General features: G+C 43.2%; 1 protein-coding gene across 8 annotated transcripts in view; it reads right to left on the reverse strand.

The window, feature by feature from the left end:
- Positions 1 to 22,324, reverse strand: part of trpm3 (transient receptor potential cation channel, subfamily M, member 3) — a 576,387-nt gene that overhangs the window by 30,000 nt on the left and 524,063 nt on the right. For all 8 annotated transcript variants that reach the window (XM_043716548.2, XM_043716539.2, XM_087995868.1 and 5 more), the window contains 5 exons: positions 13,306 to 13,335; positions 10,203 to 10,492; positions 6,815 to 7,043; positions 4,940 to 5,107; positions 1,414 to 1,554 (listed from right to left, as the gene is read on the reverse strand). In XM_043716548.2, coding sequence (XP_043572483.1) covers positions 1,414 to 1,554; positions 4,940 to 5,107; positions 6,815 to 7,043; positions 10,203 to 10,492; positions 13,306 to 13,335 — 858 coding nt within the window. The remainder of the gene's footprint in view (positions 1 to 1,413; positions 1,555 to 4,939; positions 5,108 to 6,814; positions 7,044 to 10,202; positions 10,493 to 13,305; positions 13,336 to 22,324) is intronic.

The raw sequence follows: 22,324 nt of genomic DNA on the forward strand, positions 1-22,324 counted from the left end.
TGATGATGCAGGTGAAGATGGTTGGGCCCAGGGCACTACCCTGAGGAACTCCTGCAGAGATGTCCTGGAACGAAGCTGACTGACGGCCAACAACCACAATTATTTTTCTTTGTGCCAGGCATAACACTGGCCACTAGAAAGCTTTCCCCTGATCACCTAGTTTTTCATAAGGTTCCTTAATGCCACACTTGGTAAAATGGGGCCTTGATGCCAAGCACAGTCACTCTCACAAATGCCAAATTTCAAATGTCAAATTGGTTAGTAAGTTGATTCTGCTTGGCTGAGGTGCTGCCACGGAGACAGTAAAGGGAAGTACAGTCTTCCTAAGCTCTCTGGTAATTCAGAAAAGACACAAAGCTTGAACATGTTCCTTTTATTTGCAGGAAACGGGTCCCTAAATCTGAATGTACATAATTTCTAGCAAGTTTAGCTCAGTGACCTTTTTCCCTTCTGTTTTGTTTTCTCTGTTAGTATTTTGTCAGATTGGCTTTACACTCTCTCCATAGAATTTTTCACCTTTGTTCCCTTCCTTCATGCTTATAAAGGTTATCTCTTCAATGCATGCTTTTTAATCTCTCCTAAGTCTTCCACTGAACCGGAGCATTTCCTCTCGTCTGTGATTCACCTTGGTTTGATTGATGTGTTGAAGGAATTAATTAAATGTAGATTGTACTTTTGCAGATGATTATGGTTGCAGATAACCAGAATGATCTAGAAAAGTGAAGAACCCTACATATGTGTCTGAGCTGACTGTAGCATGAGATGCTGATATTATCTAACCTCGTAAATCAGAATTTTTGGTCAGGCTATTAAAAAGCAATAAGGACCCCACAATGTCCTTCATCTAGAAAAGCAGGGCAGCAGTCACATGGGAAACCACCACCTTCATGTCCACCTCCAAGTCACAGACATCGTTCTAACCTGGACATTTACCAGCTATTCTTTCATCATTAAGCGATCAAAAAGCTGCACTTCCATTCCTCGCCGCACTGTGGGTACACTTATACCATGTGGACTGCAGTGGTTCAAGAAAACTGCTACTTAAGACGTTCTCAAGGGCTGGCCAATAAATAATAGACTGAGCAATGACGCCTGCCTCCTGTAAGTGACTTTTTAAAAAAAACAATTGTTGAACATAGCCAGCTGAGGAAGGCGGATTTAAACATATTTCAGTGTGATTGACATGTATAGGACTCAGAAATACTGCCATTTAGTTAACAGTCAGTCCCACCTTCTGCTATCGATTGGATTTGATTTAAATTGGCCAACTTATGTTACTTTTGACTAATGATCCCTTCAAAAAACTCCATGCACCTGGGCCTTGACTGTTGCCAAGGGATTGTCAATGTCTATCAATGTGTGAATTCCCTGTTATTGGACTGTCTGAAATTAAGCGCGCGTTCTGTTGCTTACCGTGTGAAACCAGAACTTGACAATTGGAGCATTATAAAATTCATAAATCTTTCTCCCAAAGGGAATCATTCTATGTACAGTTGGAACTTCCTCTTCATTTTTCTTTCGAACAGATTCTCCGTTCACCCCATCCAGCATTGCCTGAAGGTATCAGAAGATGACAGTTCTGAGATTCAGCCTTCAATAGCCCAGTTTTACAACTAACATCAACCACTGCAACTGATAATGTTGTAAGCTATGGTCCCTTTAAGAATGAACCAAGATGTGCTCCAGAGAAAATAGATATGGACAACAGACTGACTCCTGCAATCAGTAAAGGGTTGATAAGCAATTTAACAGCAACAGCCTCTGAATTTGCCTGGGAGACTTGAGTCCCCTCCTTTTCCTACACTGGCTTCAACGGGAGCCATTCCCTTAAGGAAATGGTGCAATTTGGAGAAAGGATATTTTTTCTGAGATTCTGGGAATTTCAGCAGAATTTTGAGGTTTTCAGCAGGCTGAGGGAGGTGGAACAGAAATTTCCACTTGCACCAGCCCTGATGTAACAATTCATCCAATTAAGCTTTGGATGACCAATTAGTAGCAGTCCAGCAGTTCATTCTGAATTAGAGGAACATATTCAGGGAGTTACCCCTGATTGGGCATGTCAGCTGGGACATCACACAGAGGGGTAAGACTGCAAATAGGAAGTGGGTCTATCATGTGACCAGCCCCCTGTAAGCGCCCTGTTGCTGAGACTGTGAGAGAAGGAGGAGAAGGGTAATATAACAGGATTCACAGACAGGAAACTCAAATCAAACATCACAAAAAGACCTGACACAGTCACTTGACTCACAATGACCTGAACATCATTGGCCTTTGTCCATGGAATGATAAAGATTTGTCTGATCTCATTGTCGGAAAGGATTTAAGGCATGAGTGTGTCTGCAAATGCAATGAGATATTAAAAATTGGAACTGGGTCTTTGCTATAATTGTAAAAGCCTTCTCTTCTCAGAATCTCTTTTCATTTTTAAATTGGATAGGCAAAAAAAGTTTTCAAAAATGTAATTAAAAAACATCCTGACACCTTTCACAACAGGAACAACTGGTAGATTCAACATGGCCGCAGCATCTGGGTCTTTGTTACCATCCTTGTGCTATCTTGTTAAAGGTGACAGAAAGCACTCTATAAACCGTCTCACGTTCAGTGACTGAAAATTGCCGCAGACAATGCAAACTTATGGACGATTGGGTTGAGTTGGCTCAATAGCTTATATTTAGCTGGGAGGAAGTGAGGACGGCAGATACTGGAGATCAGAGTCAACAAGTGTGTTGCTGGAAAAGCACAGCAGGTCAGGCAGCATCCAAGAAGCAGGAAAGTCAACGTTTCGAGCATAAGCTCTTCATTAGGAATGTGTACGGAAGGAGATGTGGCTGTGGTAGCAGGTCTGCTTCAGGACATGGCTGAAGAGCTTCAGGGCAGAGGAGACAACCCGGGTGTGCAGTGAGAGAAAGAGACTCACACAGACCCTTGTAGAGGGAGGAGGAGAACTTCTTCAAGGTGGGCATCCTTGGAAGAGGCTCCGCAGTAAGGTTATTATCAACTAGGCGAAGGTGAGGACAGCAGATGCTGGAGATCAGAGTCAAAAAGTGTGGTGCTGGAAAAGCACGGCCAGTCAGGCAGCATCCGAGGAGCAGGAGAGTTGACATTTCAAGCATAAGCTCTTCATTAGGAATGTTTACACTTTTTGACTCTGAGCTCATAGTTAGCTTTTACAGAATGGTGGAGGGGCTGCCAATTTCCATACCTGCTCATCTTCTATAACTGAGGAGACTAGCTTGATGACTTACAATGTCAGTGCCTGTTGTACATGTCCAATTTGAGTACGTAAACCTAGCCCACGTTGCTATCAATGGAAATAAATTTAGGCACTTAGCAATATTCACGGGGCAGCTTTGGCTTGTAGTATTTAACATACTACTGGATCTTAGGCACAGGACAGGATCAGAAGGGTAATGCTGCGCAATATTCCCTTTCTCCCATCCAACCAAAAACAACTTGTAGTTACATAGAACCTTTAATGTGGAAAGATATCCCAAAATATTTCACAAGTGTGTTGTCAGGTTTACTTTGATGTGGGCGGCACGGTGGCACAGTGGTGGGCAGCACGGTGGCACAGTGGTTAGCACTACTGCCTCACAGCGCCAGAGACCCGGGTTCAACTCCTGCCTCAGGCGACTCTCTGTGTGGAGTTTGCACATTCTCCCCGTGTCTGCTTGGGTTTCCTCCGGATGCACCAGTTTCCTCCCACAATCCAAAAATGTGCAGGTTAGGTGAATTGGCCATGCTAAATTGTCCGTAGTGTTAGGTGAAGGGGTAATTGTAGGGGAATGGGTCTGGGTGGGTTGCGCTTTGGCAGGTTGGTATGGACTTGTTGGGCTGAAGGGTCTGTTTCCACACTGTAAGTAATCTAATCTAATCTTGAGTCACATGAGGAGATAATATGCTAAGTGACCAAAAGCACCGTCAAAATAGTAGGACTTAAGGAGATTCCTAAAGATGGCGAGCAAGGCCGAGAGGTTTAGGCAAAGAATCCCAGAGCTTAGAGCCTCAGCAGCTGAAAGACAAGTTGGCCGGTGGTTAGGTGATCAAAATTGAATTTTGCAAGGGGCCAGGGAGCACAGAAATTTCAGGGTGTTATAGGCTTGGAGGAGGTTACAGAGATAGGGAGAGTCAAAGCCGTGGGACTATTTGAAAACGAAGATGGGCATTCAAAAATCAAAGCTATGTTAGGAGTCAATGGGAGTAAACCTGAGATCTGCCTAGAATATTGAGTTACTAACGGGGCAACCTTGCAGAGGTGGGGCTAATTGACAACACAACTGAAAGAGACAACACAGGCACAGCGAGCAAACAGTCTTCTTCAGTGCTGAATTATTCAATGTACTGTTCATTTCTTTTGGCCGAGAATATATGGTGATGAGGCTGTTGATAAAGAACCAAAAATCCATTTCTCAGTTATTGGGCTGGCTCATTTTATCCCATGCGTGCCTCCCCAGCCTACCTGAATAATATAGAAACAAGCTTCAGCCTTTAAGCCATAGCAGTAACAGTTCAGTGGGCAGCACCCTTCTCTTCATCAGAAAGTTAGAGGCTCAAACCCACTCCTGTATGAGAATGCAAAATCTCAGGTGACACTCCCACTGTAGTGCTGAGAGAGTGCCTCATTGTTAGAGGTGCTATCTTTTGGATGAGATGTTATATGTGAAAGGACAATTTTGGAGAATTCTCCTGCCTAATAATTGCCCCTAAGTCATCATCACAAACTAGTAATGATCATAGTTTTCTTTTGGGGGAGGGGGATCTACTGAGTGCAAACTGGAAGCCATATTTCCTATATTGCAATAGTTATTTCACTCAAAATGGCTGTAAAGTATTTTGTTATGTCCTGGTATAGCAAAAAACATTATACAAGTGTAAGTTCTTTCCTCAGTTTCTGTTTTACCCTGACAATGCAGCTTGAGTGTCTCTGGTATTTGCTTACTGTGAACTCCATATCTTCCTCCTCCTTCTCTTTGACAGGTTTCTCTGGCTCTTCCACTTCCTTCCCCAGCAAGGCTGACTCTTGGTTGTGTGGCATATATGACATCTCATTCTTGTTCTTAAATTCCAGGCTCAGGATCGATGGAGGCAGTAAGATGCCCAGAATAACCTTGGGAACAATGCAAGTAAAAGTTTGTTAGAAGCTCTCTTCGAGGTGATAAGCATTCATGAATCAGTGAAATAAGAATGGTGAAACTGAGCTGATTCATGTCTAGCAGAATATCATTGTGTAACTACTATTAGATCTGTAAAGGAGATCAACAATATTAATTGATGCTTTTATACATGAATTTATGTTAATGGCTTCAGATGAATTAAAAATGAGAAAAATATGCAAGAAAGAAAGATTAAATTGGCCATTTTGTCCACCTAAGTACCGCAGAATGAGTCATTGGGTTAGGGAAGAAAAGTGAATGTTATGAATGTAATCAGGGTTCTGGTTATAGATTAGATTCCCTACAGTGTGGAAACAGGCCCTTCAGCCCAACCAGTCCACACCGACTCTCCAAAGAGTAACCCACCCAGACCCATTTCCCTCTGACTAATGCACCTAGCACCATGGGCAATTTAGCATGGCCAATTCACCTAACCTGCAAACCTTTGGACTGTGGGAGGAAACCAGAGCAAACCCACACAGGCCACAGGGAGAACGTGCAAACTCCACACAGACAGTTGCCCGAGGCTGGAATCGAACCTGGGACGCTGCTGTGAGGCAGCAGTGCTAACCACTGAGCCACAGTGCTGCCCCACAGTTTGATGTTTTAGGAGACAGGGAGAATTGAGCAATAGGAATGAATTCTGGGTGAATCACATTAAGACAAACACAAAAAGGGATGTATCATTGGGACCCAAATGGTTATAAGAAGACAGATGGAATGGTAGGGTTTGCTTTGAGACTTCTGATTAAAGCACTTTTTCATACAAAGGCTCGTTCCAATCTGAAACCTTCTTCCTCAAATGTTGAGGTTAGAAATCAAGTGAAAATTTTAATGCTGAGGTTAAAGACTTTTGTAAAATGGGAGAAGTTTCGAGAGGGAATCCAAGTGGTTGGCAATCCGGCAGCTGAAGGCTTGTGTCAATTGTGGAGCAATAAAAAAAAAATCAATGATACATGATGCCAGAATTGGAAGAACACAGAGGATCTTACACAAAGAGGGAGGAGGTGAAGTTTGGATAGCGTTGAAAGGATGAGAATTTTAAAATTGGGGTGATACCAGTAAGCAGAGGGGTGATGGCATTTAATTTGAGAGTACTTGAATATAAAAGCAGGAAAGTACATCTGAGGCTCTATAAGGCTCTGGTCAGACCACATTTGGAGTACTGTGCGCAGAGTTCGGCCCCATATCTCAGGAAGGATGTACTGGCCCTGGAGCGCGTTCAGAGGAGGTTCACGAGAATGGTCCCAGGAATGAAAAGCTGAACATATGAGGAACGTTTGAAGACTTGGGTCTAAACTCGATGCAGTTTAGAAGGATGAGGGGGGGATTTAGTTGAAACATATAGAATACTGAATGGTCTGGACAGAGTAGATGTTGGGAAGATGTTTCCATTGGTAGGAGAGACTAGGACCAGAGGGCACAGCCTTAGAGTAAAGGGAAAACCTTTTAGAATGGCGATAAGGAGAAAAACCAGCCAGAGAGTGGTGAATCTAATGGCCTAACTTCTGCTCCTATGTCTTATGGGTGAGTAGGATTTGGTACGAGTTAGATATTGGCAGCAGATATTTGGACTTGACCATTCCAATGGTCAATTTCCGCACTATAAAATTTGTGAGCAATCTTCTGTCTGGTAGTTTCCTGCATTGCTTTGTCCTCACCTTCAGACTTGAGTTCTTGCGGATTCGGAGCCTCCCCATCCACATGTCAGTGAGTAGCATTTGGCTGCAGGTGTGAGCAATGAAGTCTCGGTGCTTAGCTGCTACAGCCAGTTGCAGGCAGGTTGAGTTACTCCAGTTCTTCAGCTCATAGGTCAGCAGCTTCATAGCCATCTGCTCCTCCTGCTTGTATGACTGGTCCAGGAGCTCGACAGCAAGCTGAGCAAACTCCCTACACACGGAACAACATGCAGTCAGACTGAGCTGAGGGCTGGTTCAAATCCACTTCATGCAAAGTTATGCCTCATTTTTGTTTTTTCCTTGAATATCAATCACTCTCATCTCAGGTATCAACACCACCACAGCCTCCATCCTTCTGGACTGACATAGCAGGCCATTCAGCCCCTCAATTTCTTGATCCACATTTCAATTTGATAATACCTGATCTGCATCTTAACTCCATTCACCTGCCTTGATACTCTAACTCTTAATGTCCATGCCTGACAATCTCAGCTCTGACATTTTCAATTGACCCTCCACCCCCCCCTACTTCATCCACTTCACCCAAGAATTCCTGAAGACCATCAAAGGCACCAAGATAGAAGAGGATGAAATAATGGTCTCCTTTGACAAAAACAGCCCTGTTCACATCCATCAACATTAACCTGGCCAAGGAAACACTGACTACACTATTAGAAGACCTAAAGACACATATACCAAGCACCACCGACTTCATCAGCAAGGACAACATTGTCAAGCTAGTGGACCTATGCCTTATCACCCACTTCATCTTCAACAACAAAACCTACAGACAAACCAATGGAACACCCATGGGATCTCTGATATCAGGATTCTTAGCAGAGGCAGTAATGCAGAGACTTGAACAAACAGCTCTGCCAACCATCCAACACAAACTTTGGGTCTGCTACGTTAATGACATCTCTGTCATGACTAAACAAAACAAATTAGGGGAAACCTTCAAGATCATCAATAATATGCTTACTGGCGTAAAATTCCCTAAAGAGGAGGAAAACAACAACAAACTGCAATTCCTTGATGTCGCAGTAGAGCGAACAGCCAATTGGGAACTTCAGACAGTGCAGAGGAAAATCACCTTTACAGTGTATTCAAAAAGAATGGGTACCCAATGAATATAGTCTGCCAATTTCTCAGCAACAAATCCAAATAAGCAGACAAAACACATCCAGAAACCCGAGCCACTCTGCCCTACATCAAAGACATCTCGGAAATGACTGCCAGACTACTCATACACCTTGACATCATAGTAGCCCACAAACCCACCAACACACTTAACAGCAGCTAATGAACAGAAAAGACCCTATACAGGCAACAAGCAAAACTAATGTCGTTTACAAAATACCTTGGAAGAACTGTAACAAACACTACATTGGACAAACAGGCAGAAAACTAGCCACCAGGATACATGAACATCAACTAGCCACAAAAAGACATGACCCTCTCTCACTAGTATCCTCACATACAGATGAGGAAGGACACCACTTCGACTGGGACGACACATCCATCCTAGGACAAGCTAAACAGAGGCACGCACGAGAATTCCTAGAAGCATGGCATTCTAACCAGAACTCTATCAATAAACACATTGACTTCGATCCCATTTACTACCCTCTGAGAAAAAGGTCAGGAAATGACATCACCACAGGAAATAACATCACCAACTCAAGGAAATCTAAACACATAAATAGAGAGTGGACCATACAGCCTGTGCTTCCTCCGGAGGCTCACTGATGATGTTACCTAGTATGGTAACAAACGTCTGATAAAGAATCTTCCAGCTTAGTGAGCAAACCCCCATCTACAAATCTTCTCAAAACCCTCGAACATCCCCAACAACTTCAAAACCTATCTGCATGAAATGCTTCCTCTGATTACCTGAATAACCTCACTCGATTTTTAATCTGTTTCCAGGATTCATTACCACCAAGGGAAATGGTTTCTCTCCAACTACCCGATCAACTCTTTTGATTATCATAACATGCCAGTTACATCATCTCCTAGTCTTTTATAACCAGGGGTATGCAAACCAAGTCTATTAGCCTGTCCTTGTAATTTAGACTGGTATTATTCTGGTGAATCTGCAAGCCAATCCATTATCGTTCCTAAGGTGTGGTGTCCAGACTAAGTGTAGTATTGTACCTGGAATAGTGTCAGATCAGAGTTTGGGATAACCCACTAAACATCCACCTCTTCAGATTCTAGTCCTCCACGAGATAAAGACCTTTTTAATCAATAGCCTTCAGTCTTGTTGGTGCTGACTTGCACAATGCTCCAGATTGACAGGAGCCCTCTGTCACCCTGCCATCCTTTATGTATGTTTCCTGGATGATGGGCATAAGGCAGGTTATGATTTCCTTTATTGTCCATCTACCCACAGCCTTCCTGAACTGCACTGTCATCAACAACAACCCTGGGGGACATAACACTCCCGCCACTATCTCACTGATTCACCCTTTAACATCCAGTTCCTCTGCCTCCTCGGGATTGGTATCAAACTGAAACAAAAATGAGCTGATCTGCTTCTTATTGACAGTTAGATATGGGCTAAATGGCAGAGGATGAGAGTTACATCTAAAATGCCCCACTCTCAAGGAGAATGTCAGCAAGGTTAGCATGTAAAGCAAGGTCAGGTGGTCAGTGATATTCAGGCTTTGGAAAGGGTGTTGAAGGTGGCCACTAGAGAGATTCATAGCAACACAGCCGTGTTAAAAGAATTGTGACTCTACCCTTAAGAGAAGCATAGATTTAATGGTGATTTGGTTTCATTCCACTTAAAAAGGTAAGTAAGGTCCACAGATTGACCATAAAATGTAGAAGTAGTATTGTTTGACTTCCTAAGGGAATCATGGGATCTGGGATGGAGGAGGGACAATAAGATTTGAGTTCAAAGATCAGCCTTGATCCTATTGAATGGCAGAACAGGCTCATAGGGCTGAATAGGCAGAAGTGGGTACTGCAGATGCTGGAGATTAGAGTCAAGATTAGAATGGTGCTGGAAAAGCACAGCAGGTCAGGCAGCATCCGAGAAGCAGGAAACTCGATGTTTCGGGCAAAAGCCCCTTCCGCCCGAAACATCGATTTTCCTGCTCCTCAGATGCTGCCTGATGTGCTGTGCTTTTCCAGCAGTACTCTAATCTTGACACAAAGGGCTGAATGGCCTCTCCTAGGGGTTTTTGCTTATGCTCTTATTTCTTTTTGTGCTTTCCTCTCCCTCTCATCCACTCCAGTGCCTTTCTCTCCCCTTCTCTTGCTTTCCCTCAGAAGAACGGAGGAATAAACATAAAGGCGAGGCCTTGTGCACACAGCCAGCCATGTTATGTGTTGCCGCTTTGTGAAGCAATCAGGAACAAACCTGGAGTTATGGTTTAATTCTTGCGAGATATCATCAACCATGTCGTTCTCGGAGGCCTCATGGGCCATGGCTTTGCAGAGCTTGCAAGCGACGAGAGCCTTGGCCATGGCTTCCTCGCCGTGCTGCCAGAAGAACAGCGCCATCTTCTGCCGCTTCATCAAGACAGCCCAGAGCATCAGCTCATGGAAAGGATAGGGGAAGTGATTGATCTCGGGGTCGTCCAAGTCAATGTCCACATCTTCCTCCCTTTTCTTTGTTGTCTTTCTGCCTCTTCGCATGGGAGGCTCTTCCTGTTTATTTGACAAGAGAACATTCATCAGCAAAATGACAGCTCTACGGAATCACTACGCTTGAGATGTCACACATTGTCAGTCGGGGCTGCCAAAGAACTGCCAGGAATTGATGACTGATCTCTTGGACATTACTGGAATAGATACCCGGGAGACCAACCATAAGGGTGTTAAAATAAACCTCTTGGTTTTATTCTTTTGTTTATTAGCTCTGATATGGAAGAGTACATGGGTATTTCTGTGATGGGACTTGAACCCAATGAATCAATGAATCAATGTCAGTCACACACTTTTGTTTTGAGTGTACTCACCCTGTTCCACCCTGTCGTCGGCTCTCATTTATGCCTCCAAGCAGCTATAATGCACGTCAATGGGCATATCTTGGTATTTTACCTTGGCCGATGTGCTAAACTAAGTGTGGGCATCATTCAGCTCCCTCTGGTGGTGATACAGCACAACAGCCCTCTCATCCAAAAGGATGGAAGAGGCAGACAGTCCTCACCTGAGGACAATGACTCTTACAGCAATACCAGCAAGATTTGTGATACATCCTCTGGATAAGGTCAGAACTTTACCAAGTGTCAACCTAGAGTTGGCAATGTAATCTGGTACAGAAAATGCTGCTGCTTGCAGTAGAGGTGACTGGTGCAACATTGCATCCAATCCTGAGCAAGCAGAAGGTCAGTGAAGAAAGAAAAGGAGGGGAGGATTAAAGGCTGATTGATTGATAGTCAAGATTCTTCCAAACAGGAGGTGTGAAGGCAGGGTATCATGAGGATTGACATTACACATACCCAATAGCGAGAATATAAGGCAGGCAAATAGAGACAGTCATACCATTCAGGAAAATGCCCCTCACAGAGTTGGCAACCCTGTTTCTCAGGATTTGTGATGTACAGATTCTAATGTTGTAGAGTGTGGGGCTTTAAGTTAGGACAGTATTTGATCTGAGAACTGAAAAAGTCTGTTTGTAATAATACAATTCAAATTCTATTTCATTAACTTAGCTTAATACACACAATAACAATGAAAAATGCTGGAAATGTGCTGAAGACAGAAACAACATTACCACAACCTTCCATCAGAATTAGAAACGTTAGAGATGAAGGTTTTGAAGGTGGTTGGGACCTGGACAGCAGGAAGGCCTGACATAGAGTCATAAAGGCACCAAACATCAACTTTGTTTCTCTCTCCACAGCTGCTGCCTGACCTGTTGAATATTTCCTGCATTTGTAAGTCTTGTAATATTTGGGGAACTATCATTTACAAGAGAGAGCTGGGGTCATTGTTTTGAGTGCTCTGTCCTGACGGCCCATTGCTTCCAGATGCTTCATCCTGAGGTGCTTTTCTTGCTCAGTTTTGCCAGCGCTGACTTGCCATTGCCTTCCACTCTCAGGGAACGGAGCAAGGAGGCAGGTTCCAAGCTGACATCAGCCAGAGCTAGAATTGAACCTACACTGTTGATGGTGACTCTGAATCATATGCTAACCATCTAGCTAACTGATCTAATGAGACCACATAATAAAAGGTTTATAAAATACTTGAACAGGTTATCTACCTGTTGTAATGCAATATCTATTAGTAACACACAGATACACTCCTCAACTGGATGCTGTAAGCATCCATATCATCTGAAAGCAGTTCTCTGACATTCCTAGAATTTTCATTTCCAAAAATAAAGCTAATTTTAGAAAGAGCTAATGGGAATCTGGGCACACTGAATACGTGTCATATTTAAACATGTATAACATTTAATTGTACCTTATTCAATTTTACTACTAGACTTTAATGTTTAAGAAAAGAAAAGTAAAGATTATATAACCATTTATAACATTTATTTTTACCTTACTTATTTTTACTACTAGACTTTAATGTTTAAGAAAAGACAAATAAAAACTGGTTCTTAACATATGGGTAATATCTCTCAAACACTAACAATATACAGTGAACATGGAACTTATGATTAAGGCATTCTTCTAAAAAAAACTCAGTGAGTAAAACCACAACGAGAAAAAAAATTTCACCACAAAGAAATGAAAGAATGGAGGATTGATTGAAGAAGCGATAGCGACTAAAACATCAGTTACATAGAAACAGCATTGGAATGGATGCAGATCATAAAGCAGCAATGAGAAAGAGAGGGAGGCTTCAGAGGCATGAAGGGAACCCAGAAGGAAACAATGTTAAATCCAATACATCTTACCACGCCAAAAAACACTGATAACTCAGTAATGACCGAGTTACTACAAACTTTTTTCCTCAGGCTGCGTATTCCACTATTTTCTAATGTGTGGTTTAGTTTTATAGATCAAGGGTTGGAATATTCAATAACAAAAATTAAAATTAACTGAATTTCAAAATTTGGTCCCAGTGGGATTATTAGAAGGGCAAAACTACATTTCAATACTCTTGAATATATATTCCTGCAGATATAATTGGCTGATATCTTAAAAACTCACACTAACTATTTTATGTATGAGACTGTCCTTGTTGCTTTAAAAGATGAGTCATAGAGACAGGTTGAACATTTAATTCAAAAACTTGAGGTAATGAGGGAAAATCATCATTATCTCAAATTTGCTGATGTTTCTAAGTAAGTGTTATTGCCTCAATGCCACGCAATCAGGCATATTGGTATTTTCATAGTATGTGCCCTCTGTGATGTATTTACAATTCTCGATGAGATACTGTCTCAGCAATCACGCTGATGTCCAGTATTGAAACTTTGCCATTGGTGAATATCCAAACCCCTCTTGTATAAACCAAGTCGACCTCCTTGAATAAAGGAACAGACATTGATGGTGTTAACATACCTCCATTCCCAGCAGTTTCAGAACCTTGGGCTGCAAGAAATTAATAAGAAAAGTGAAAATTTAAAATAAACACAAAGTAACTTTATCTTCCTGCACAACACATATTGAATATATTTTCATATTTTCACAATCCAACAGTTAATAGCAATAAATTGGCACTTGCACCAGTTCAATAAGAATGAGCTTTAGTTAAGGCTGCACAGAAGGAGGCTATTGGGTCCACTGGGCCTTTAAAAGACCAATCCAGTTCCTCTCAGTCTTCACTGTTCTTGCCCACAGCACTACCATTTCTTTTTCCTTTTCAAGTATTTATTCAATTGTCTTTGAAAGTTATTACTGAATCTGCTTCTTTCACGCTTTCAGCCAACACATCCAAATCAGAACCACTCACTATCTTTAAATAAAAAGGTTTCTTCATCTCCTCCTCTTTCATGTAATGTTAGTCTGTATTTCACAGGATTCATCATTCTCTTTGATTGCTGCACTTGTGAATCAGAATCCGGTTTAAATATATATAAAATGAAACTGATGGATGTTAGAATGTACCAGGCCATGGGTCTAATTCCAAAGTCCTTCTGACAATGTAAACTGGTAATTGACAACTTGGTGAGGAAGGTCTGATATAAATTAGGATGGGGTGAATTACTGGACCATGGCAGATGCTGACCCTCTGAAGCAATGTGACAATCTTAGCTGAAAACATATCCATAACTTCATATTACTGCAATAATCTCTTTTAAAGGGTATCAGCAATTTTTTTGTTTATCCTTACAATTAGTCAAAGGGCTTGACCCTACATTTAAGTCCTGCTTAACAGTAACTCACTATGTTGTTTTACTGTAAGGTTGTTGATAAACTGAGGGCAATATATCCACTTATTGTCAGCAGTTCCAATTTATCAATGCTTCCCTGTGTCAGCAGATGAACTTTCCCACATCTCTACTGCCCTCACCCTCAGTCACTCTCACATTTGTCTAATGGCCTTGCTTCCCACCCTTACTTCCTGACATACCCCCAGCTTTGTTTTTACAACTTGCTTCCCACTTTGCCCTGTGGCATTATTTCCTGCCCTTGCCTCACCTGGTTTTGTCTCCTGCCCTCTGTTCTTAGCTTAGTCCTCAGGGTCTGTTCTTCCGCTGCCCGCTTTTCTTGACCTATATTAGGCCGGTTTTGGGTAAATTGTGGTTTCCTTGTTATGTAAAAAAATCCAGATGATCTCACACTTTTAACAGAACTCTGGTTAACTGACAATAGGAACTTGTTCACAAATTGGTGGTATAGTGGACAGTGTAGAGGTTATCTAAATTTACAAAGAGATGTTGATCAGCAATTTGTCTTTATCCTGTTACAATTAGTTAAAGAACTTGACTTGAGATCTTGATCAATTAAGTTGAAGGGCTGAGTAGAGTTTAATTTGGATAAATGCGAGGCATTGCATTTTGGTAAAACAACAAGGGCAGGTCTTATATAATTAAAAGCAGGGCCCTGGGTAATGTTGTAGAACAGGTAGGCAGGATGGTTAAGAAAGCATTTAGCACGCTTGCCTACATTGCTCAGACCTTTGAGCATATGAGTTGGGATGTCATGTTGAGGTTGTACAGGACCTTGGTGAGGTCACTTCTAGAGGGCAGTGTTGGTTGCCATGTCATAGGAAAGTTATTAATAAATTGGAGACGGTTCAGAAAATACATACCAGGATGTTGCTGGGAATGGAGGGTTTGAGTTAGAAAAATTGGCTGGATAGGCTGGGACTTTATCCAGTGGAGCTTGAGAGGTTGAGGGATGGCCTTATAGAGGCTTATAAAATCATGAGGGTCATGGATAAGGTGAAGAACAAGGGTCTTTTGCCGAGGGTGGGGGAGTTCAAAACTAGGGGGTATACTTTTAAAATGAGATGAGAAAGTTTTACAAAGGACATGAGGGGCAATGTTCTTTTAACACAGAGTGTGGTTCGTGGGTGGAATGAACTGCCAGAGGAAGTGGTGGATGCAGATACAGTTACAACTTTTAAAATACATTTGGATAAGTGCATGAATGGGAAAGGCTTGGAGGGATATTTGGCAAATGCAGGTAAGTGGGGTTAGTTTAGTTTGGAAACATGGTCAGTGTGGAGTGGTTGGACTAAAGGTTTTGTTTCCATGCTGATGATTCTAGACTCCTGGCTCCCATTCTGAACTTACACAGAAGTCCAGGGCTCCAACTAGTGGTGAACAATTCTCAATGCAAGTAGTCTTGGAACTTTTTCTGCTACCTGCACCAGCCATGCCTTCCATCAGATGGAGCCTGGTCAGCGTAAATGTATGGCAATACAGTAGGTGAGCGCAATTAGAGTCATAATGTCATAGAGATGTACTGCGTGGAAACAGACCCTTCAGTCCAACCCGTCCATGCTGACCAGATATCCCAATCTAATCTAGTTCCAAGTTAAAAATCACACAACACCAGATTATAGTCCAACAGGTTTAATTGGAAGCACACTAGCTTTCGGAGCGACGCTCCTTCATCTGAAAGCTAGTGTGCTTTCAATTAAACCTGTTGGACTATAACCTGTTGTGTGATTTTTAACTTTGTACACCCCAGTCCAACAACGGCATCTCCAAATCATAATCTAGTCCCATTTGCCAGCGCTTGGCCCATATCCCTCTAAACTCTTCCTATTCATATACCCGTCCAGATGCCTTTTAAATGTTGCGAGTGCAGGTTCATAGCTCCTTGAAAGTGGAGTTGCAGGAGATAGTGAAGAAGGCTTTTCGTATGCTTGCCTTTATTGCTCAGAGCATTGAGTATGAGAATTGGGAGGTCATATTGCGGCTGTACAGGACGTTGGTTCGCCACTTTTGGAATACTGTGTGCAATTCTGGTCGCCTTCCTATCAGAAGGATATTGTGAAACTTAAAAGAGTTCAGAAAAGATGTACAAGCATGTTGCCAGGTTGCAGAATTTGAGCTACAGGGAGCGGCTGAATAAGCTGGGGTTGTTTTCCCTGGAGCGTTGAAGGCTGAGGGGTGACCTCATAGAGGTTTATAAAATCATGAGGGGCATGGATAGGATAAATAGGCAAAGTCTTTTCCCTGGGATGGGGGGAGTCCAGAACTAGAGGACATAGGTTTAGGGTAAGAGGAGAAAGATATAAAAGAGACCTAAGGGGCAACTTCTTCACACAGAGGGTGGTATGTGTATGGAATGAGCTGCCAGAGGAAGTGGTGGAGCTTTCAGGCAAAGAATTCCAGACTCCCACAATCCTTTGGGCAAAAAAAAAGATTTAACTCTTTTCTAATCCTTTTCCCAAATACTTGAGGTGTGGTCCTTCTATTATTGACCTCTCAAAGAGAAATAAGGCCTTATCTTACCTTAAAAAAATGTTTCTAACATTTAGTGATGCATTTTCTTTTGCAAATTATTTCAGCTAGGAAATTAATTCTAGGTACATGTTTGATACAGTATTTCAGATTGTACATTAGTTTCTCTGGGCAAGAAAATAGCTGAAGGATCGTAACTCCATCTTCAGTATTGATTCCAATGGGAATATGTGATTCACTTAAAGTTTTGATTTTCAAAAGCAGAACCACAACTTTAAGTGATGACTCCTTGCATCCAGTTCATTTATATAGAAACAAATCACCAGTTTTCATTTGCAAATGAATAAAATAGAGAAGCTTGAAGTTATGTTAAACTTGTTCAGAATCATTGTTCGACCATGCTTGGAATACCGTGCTCAATTTTGGTCTCCATGTCACAAAAGGATAATAAGGTCACTGAAGACGGCACAAACAAGATTTATTAAATCAATACCAGAACTGTTAAGTCACAACCATCAGGAATGCTTCAAAGCTTTCTAGAAATGAGAAAGGTAAGGGGTGAACTGAAATGTTTGAAAAAAAAACAGTAGGGTTTGACAGGGTGGATGTGGCTGTTTCCCCTTGTGGGAGAGTCCAAACTAAAGGCCATCAATATGAAATAGTCACCAATAAATCCAATTGGCAATTCTCCTTTAACCAGAGAGTAGTGAGTATCTGGGGCTCAATACCACAGGGAGTGATCAAGATGAATAGCTACACTTGGCTGCGAAAAAGGCACGCTGTTAAAGCCTTTCATCTTGTACTCATCAAGACAGACACAAGAATACCAAATTTCAAGGAGCACAACAATTTATACCGCACGAGAAAAAGGTGCTGATTGGCTCGTAAGTCGATTCTGATTTTCGCACGATATAAATTGATTCTCTATTTGTAACTTTCCTCTTTGATTCAGCAATGCTCCAGTTATGTACAACCAAGTGACTATTTGACAAGTATTGATGTCTTTTTGGGGCATCTAGAGAAACATACGAGGGTGATAGAGAAAGAATATGCCACTGAGATGAGATGAAGAGGAGTGGGAGGAGGCACATGTGGACCAGACATACTGGCGCAATTGGGTTGGAATACTGTTTTTGGGCTGTAATTACTATGTAATACCAAGTAGTTGTGCATTATTTGAAATCTTGTATATATTATAAAAATGTGTTTTTTTTTCACAATGCAATGTTGCCCCTAAATTCCTCCTACAATGTGTGAGTCTAGATTGTTATGTGTGACAGGATGGTGAAAAGCTTTCACTTCAAAAACCTGGTGATATACTGACACCTGCAGGTGGGAGTGATACTGCAGCAGGGATTCCTTTTCAGCCAGTTGTGATTCATCTTTGAATCATAGGGTCCTTACAACGTGGTAGCGGACCAGTCAGCCCATCAGGTCCACACCAACCCTCTAAAGAGTATCCCACCCAGACCTAACTCCTTACCTTATCCCTGTAATCCTGCATTTCCCATGGACAATCCACCTAACCTGCACATCTTTGGATTGTGGGAGGAAATTGGAGCACCCAGAGGAAACCCACACAGACACAGGGAGAACATGCAAACTCCACACAGTCACCCGTGGCTGGAATCGAACTTGGGTCCCTGGCGCTGTGAGGCAGCATGACTGAAGTTTTAACATGTTGAATTTCATGCTTGACAGTTTCAAAATTATCTCGGTGAATCTTAATACAATCACTGGAAAATTTGTTAATGATATTGCTCTGGGGTGAGGGCTTCATTCTAATTTATGAACCATCGAGCTGAAACATTAACTTAGTTTCTGTCTTCTCTCAGATCAGTAACTTCCAATATTTTCTGTTTTAATTCAGATGTGATATTTTGTTGTCTACTGGTGGGACGTGGACATCACTTCCTTGCCTGTTCCTAACTGCCCTTGAGGAAATGATGATGAGCCACATTCTGAACAGCTAAATGCTTAGTAGTCTTTTTGAAAAGGCAGTCAAGAGTCAATCAAATTGCTGTGAGTCTGGAGTTACAGTTAGACCAGACAGAGTAAAGATGGCTGATTTACCTGCTACTGGAAATTTGTGAACTCAATGGCATTTTTCAACAACTGATCACAGTTTCATCATTACATTTTCCACTTCCAGAATTATTTAACTAGTTAAGACAGCCGCTGTGAAGGAGGATAAGCAGCCCAAATGATTAGTCCAATGATTTAACCGTGATGGTATTGTTGCTATACAATAGAAATGGCAGATGGAACCAATAAGTTTTCAATAATGTAAGAATCCCATTTACTAAATTTAATATATTTAAATTATGAATTCACTATCAAAACACACATTGGGAATTGTAAAGCTGTGGCCTACCCACTACAATATTTGGTAAGTGATAAATTGTAGGTGGAGTAAGAGGAAAACTCCTATGTCTTATAGTCACCCCAGTACCTAATGAAGAAGACGTCAAATCATGGGCCTTCTCAAATGGCTTCACTCTATCACACTGCTGCCTCCAATCTGATCACATCCAAGACATGAATGCCCATGGTGGTCCCAACTGAGGCCCTTAAGTAAGCATTTAAAGAGATCACCTGCCATTTTTAGTGGTATTCCAGTTGTAAGTGGGTTTGTTGCTGTGTAACAGTAAATCTGAGAGAACTGTTGCTATCACCCAGGTGGGTCTGTTGAGCTGATCTGAGCTGAGCTGAGCTGAGCTGAACTGGGCTGAACTGGGCTGGGCTGAGCTGGGCTGGGGTGAGCTGAGCTGAGCTGGATTGAGCTGGCCTGGGCTGGGCTGAGCTGGGCTGAGCTGAGCTGAGCTGGGCTGGGCTGGACTGAGCTGGGCTGGGCTGAGCTGAGCTGAGCGGGGCTGAGCTGAACTGAGTTGGGCTGGGCTGAGCTCAGCTGAGCGGGGCTGAGCTGGGCTGGGCTGAGCTGGGCTGGGCTGAGCTGGGCTGGGCAGAGCTGGGCTGGGCTGGGCTGAGCTGGGCTGGGCTGGGCTGAGTTGAGCTGAGTTGGGCTGGGCTGGGCTGAGCTGAACTGAGCTGGGCTGAGCTGAACTGAGCTGGGCTGGGCTGAGCTAAGCTGAGCGGGGCTGAGCTGGGCTAGGCTGTGCTGAACTGGGCTGGGCTGGGCTGAGCTGAGCGGGGCTGAGCTGGGCTAGGCTGTGCTGAACTGGGCTGGGCTGGGCTGAGCTGAGCGGGGCTGAGCTGGGCTGGGCTGAGCTGGGCTGGGCTGAGCTGGGCTGGGCGGAGCTGGGCTGGGCGGAGCTGGGTGGAGCTGGGCTGGGCTGGGCTGAGCTGGGCTGGGCTGGGCTGAGTTGAGCTGAGTTGGGCTGGGCTGGGCTGAGCTGAACTGAGCTGGGCTGGGCTGAGCTAAGCTGAGCGGGGCTGAGCTGGGCTAGGCTGTGCTGAACTGGGCTGGGCTGGGCTGAGCTGGGCTGGGCTGAGTGGGGCTGAGGTGGGCTGGGCTGGGCTGGGCTGAGCTGGGCTGGGCTGAGCTGAGCTGGGCTGGGCTGAGCTGAGCTGGGCTGGGCTGAGCTGAGTGGGGCTGAGCTGGGCTAAGCTGGGCTGGGTTGGGCTGGGCTGAGCTGGACTGAGCTGGGCTGAGGTGGGCTGGGCTGGGTTGGGCTGAGCTGGGCTGGGCTGAGCTGAGCTGAGTGGGGCTGAGGTGGGCTGAGTTGGGAGGCATTGGGTGTTCGGCTCATCAGAATCAAGAGTGTGGTGCTGGAAAAGCACAGCAGGTCAGGCAGCATCCGAGGAGCAGGAGAATCGACATTTTCGGCAAAATCCCTCCATCAGGAATGGGCTCATCCCTTAATTCAAAAGCTTGTAGTGACTGATTGGACAACCCAGCATTGGAAAGAATTGTTGGGTGATGGGGGTGTGGAATTCAGTTGAGTGACACCCCCTTGCTGATGCATATACACCCACCACCACACACCTATCCCCTAAATACCCTCCTGCATTCACTTACCAATGACCTGGATCATCTCTCTATTCTAGGCTCTAATTTGTGCATTTCCTGCAGCAGCATCTGCCTCCTAGTGGCACTACTGAGCAAAGGATCTTTTGAATTGGCTGCAGTTCACAATAGTTGGGATTTCTACCACCATATCTCCTGATCCTGTGAAAAAGCCTACTGCTGGCCTTACCTTGGCCTGACTGGCTCATGATCCAGCAGGTTTTCCAAAAGGGAGGCTCATTGGCTGGCTCTGTCACCAATGGGCGAGACTCGGCCCTGTGTCAACCGGAGGAGGGTGCAGCTGAAGACGGGACAATGTTGGTGTTCCAGGGATGATCTAAATTTTAGACTGTGTAAAGTTTTCCTACTTACTTAAGGTTGACCCTGTGCAAGGCTTTCGATTGCTAGATACAGTATCATAGAGAATGCAACTGTTGGAACAATGGAAAGGTGTTTGTGGACTGAATAAACCTGCACGGGATACTGAATTGCTGTGGCCTCAAGCCAGCACAAATTGCAGATCAGGACTCAGAAGAAAGGGACCTACATTTTCAGCTGGAGCATGGCTGTATGTAATGTAGAATTAAAAAATGTCTGTAAGGGCATGAAGACCTGAACCTAATTCTGAGACACTGCTTCAAAAACCGTTTGGAGACTTCTTGAATTTTGTTAGTTTAGTTAAGAAGACAAGTTTAATCATTTTAATTAATAGATTTTCCTCAGTCATTGGACTTGTCATTTAGAACATCTGGTATAGATACTTGTACATCAGCCTGTTCAGGCATGATGTAGCACACCAATGGAGCAGGTAGGACTTGAACCGAGGCCTCATGGCCCAGAGGTAGGGATACTACTGCTGTATTGTGGCATACAACAGCAGCGTTCCATATGGGATATCAAAGTCAAGCCAAGTATTCAGGCCAGTGAGATGAGAGAGATAGAAAGGAGATAAAAGGGGAATGGTAAATGGAAGAAGATGAATCTGGAAATGACAGAGAGTGGGAGAGGGGGGGATAGGAGCAGCAAGTGGGGAGTGAGGATGAAATAGACTCCATAGAGGGATATCGATAGGATCTTTGGACAAAATATGGCAGATGGAATGTACTGTTAGAATATACTTTGGCAGGAAGGAAGGAGTTGAATATTAATTACATGCAGAAAACGATGGGACAGAAGGATTTAGGGGTCTTTACTTAAATCTCAAAAAGCTAGCATTCTATCTCCACACGTTATAGGGAAGGCAAATGGAATGCTTGCCTTTATTTCAAAAGTAATGAAATAACAGAGAGGTCTTGCTAAAACACTGCAAGGCCCTTGTAAGACCAACGTTGGAATACTGTGAACAGTTTTGGGTCCCTGAGGAAAGATGTACTGGCATTAGAGACAGGCCAGAGGAAATCATGAGTCTGATCCTGGAAATGGAGGGACTTTCTTCGAATGAGGTGAAACCTTATTGAAATATACAAGATTTTCACAGATAGATGTGAAAAGTTTGCTTCCTCTTGTAGGAGAATCTAGAACATCATAAAGAAGAGGAGGAATTTCTTTTTTCAGAGGGTAGTGAATCTGTGGAATTATTTACCACAGAGAGGTGTAGAAATTGGGTCATTAAGTATATTTAAGACTGAGATGGACAGATTCTTAAACAGTAAAGAGAATGAAGGATTATAGGGAAAAGGAAGGAGGTTGAGGATTATTGAATCTGCAATGATCTCTTTGAATGGTGAAGAAGACTAAATGGGCTGATTGGCTC

The sequence above is a fragment of the Chiloscyllium plagiosum genome, unplaced genomic scaffold, assembly GCF_037043375.1.
Source record: "Chiloscyllium plagiosum isolate Xiang-an unplaced genomic scaffold, Cpla_swu_hap1 HiC_scaffold_2, whole genome shotgun sequence".
Lineage (NCBI taxonomy): Eukaryota > Metazoa > Chordata > Chondrichthyes > Orectolobiformes > Hemiscylliidae > Chiloscyllium > Chiloscyllium plagiosum.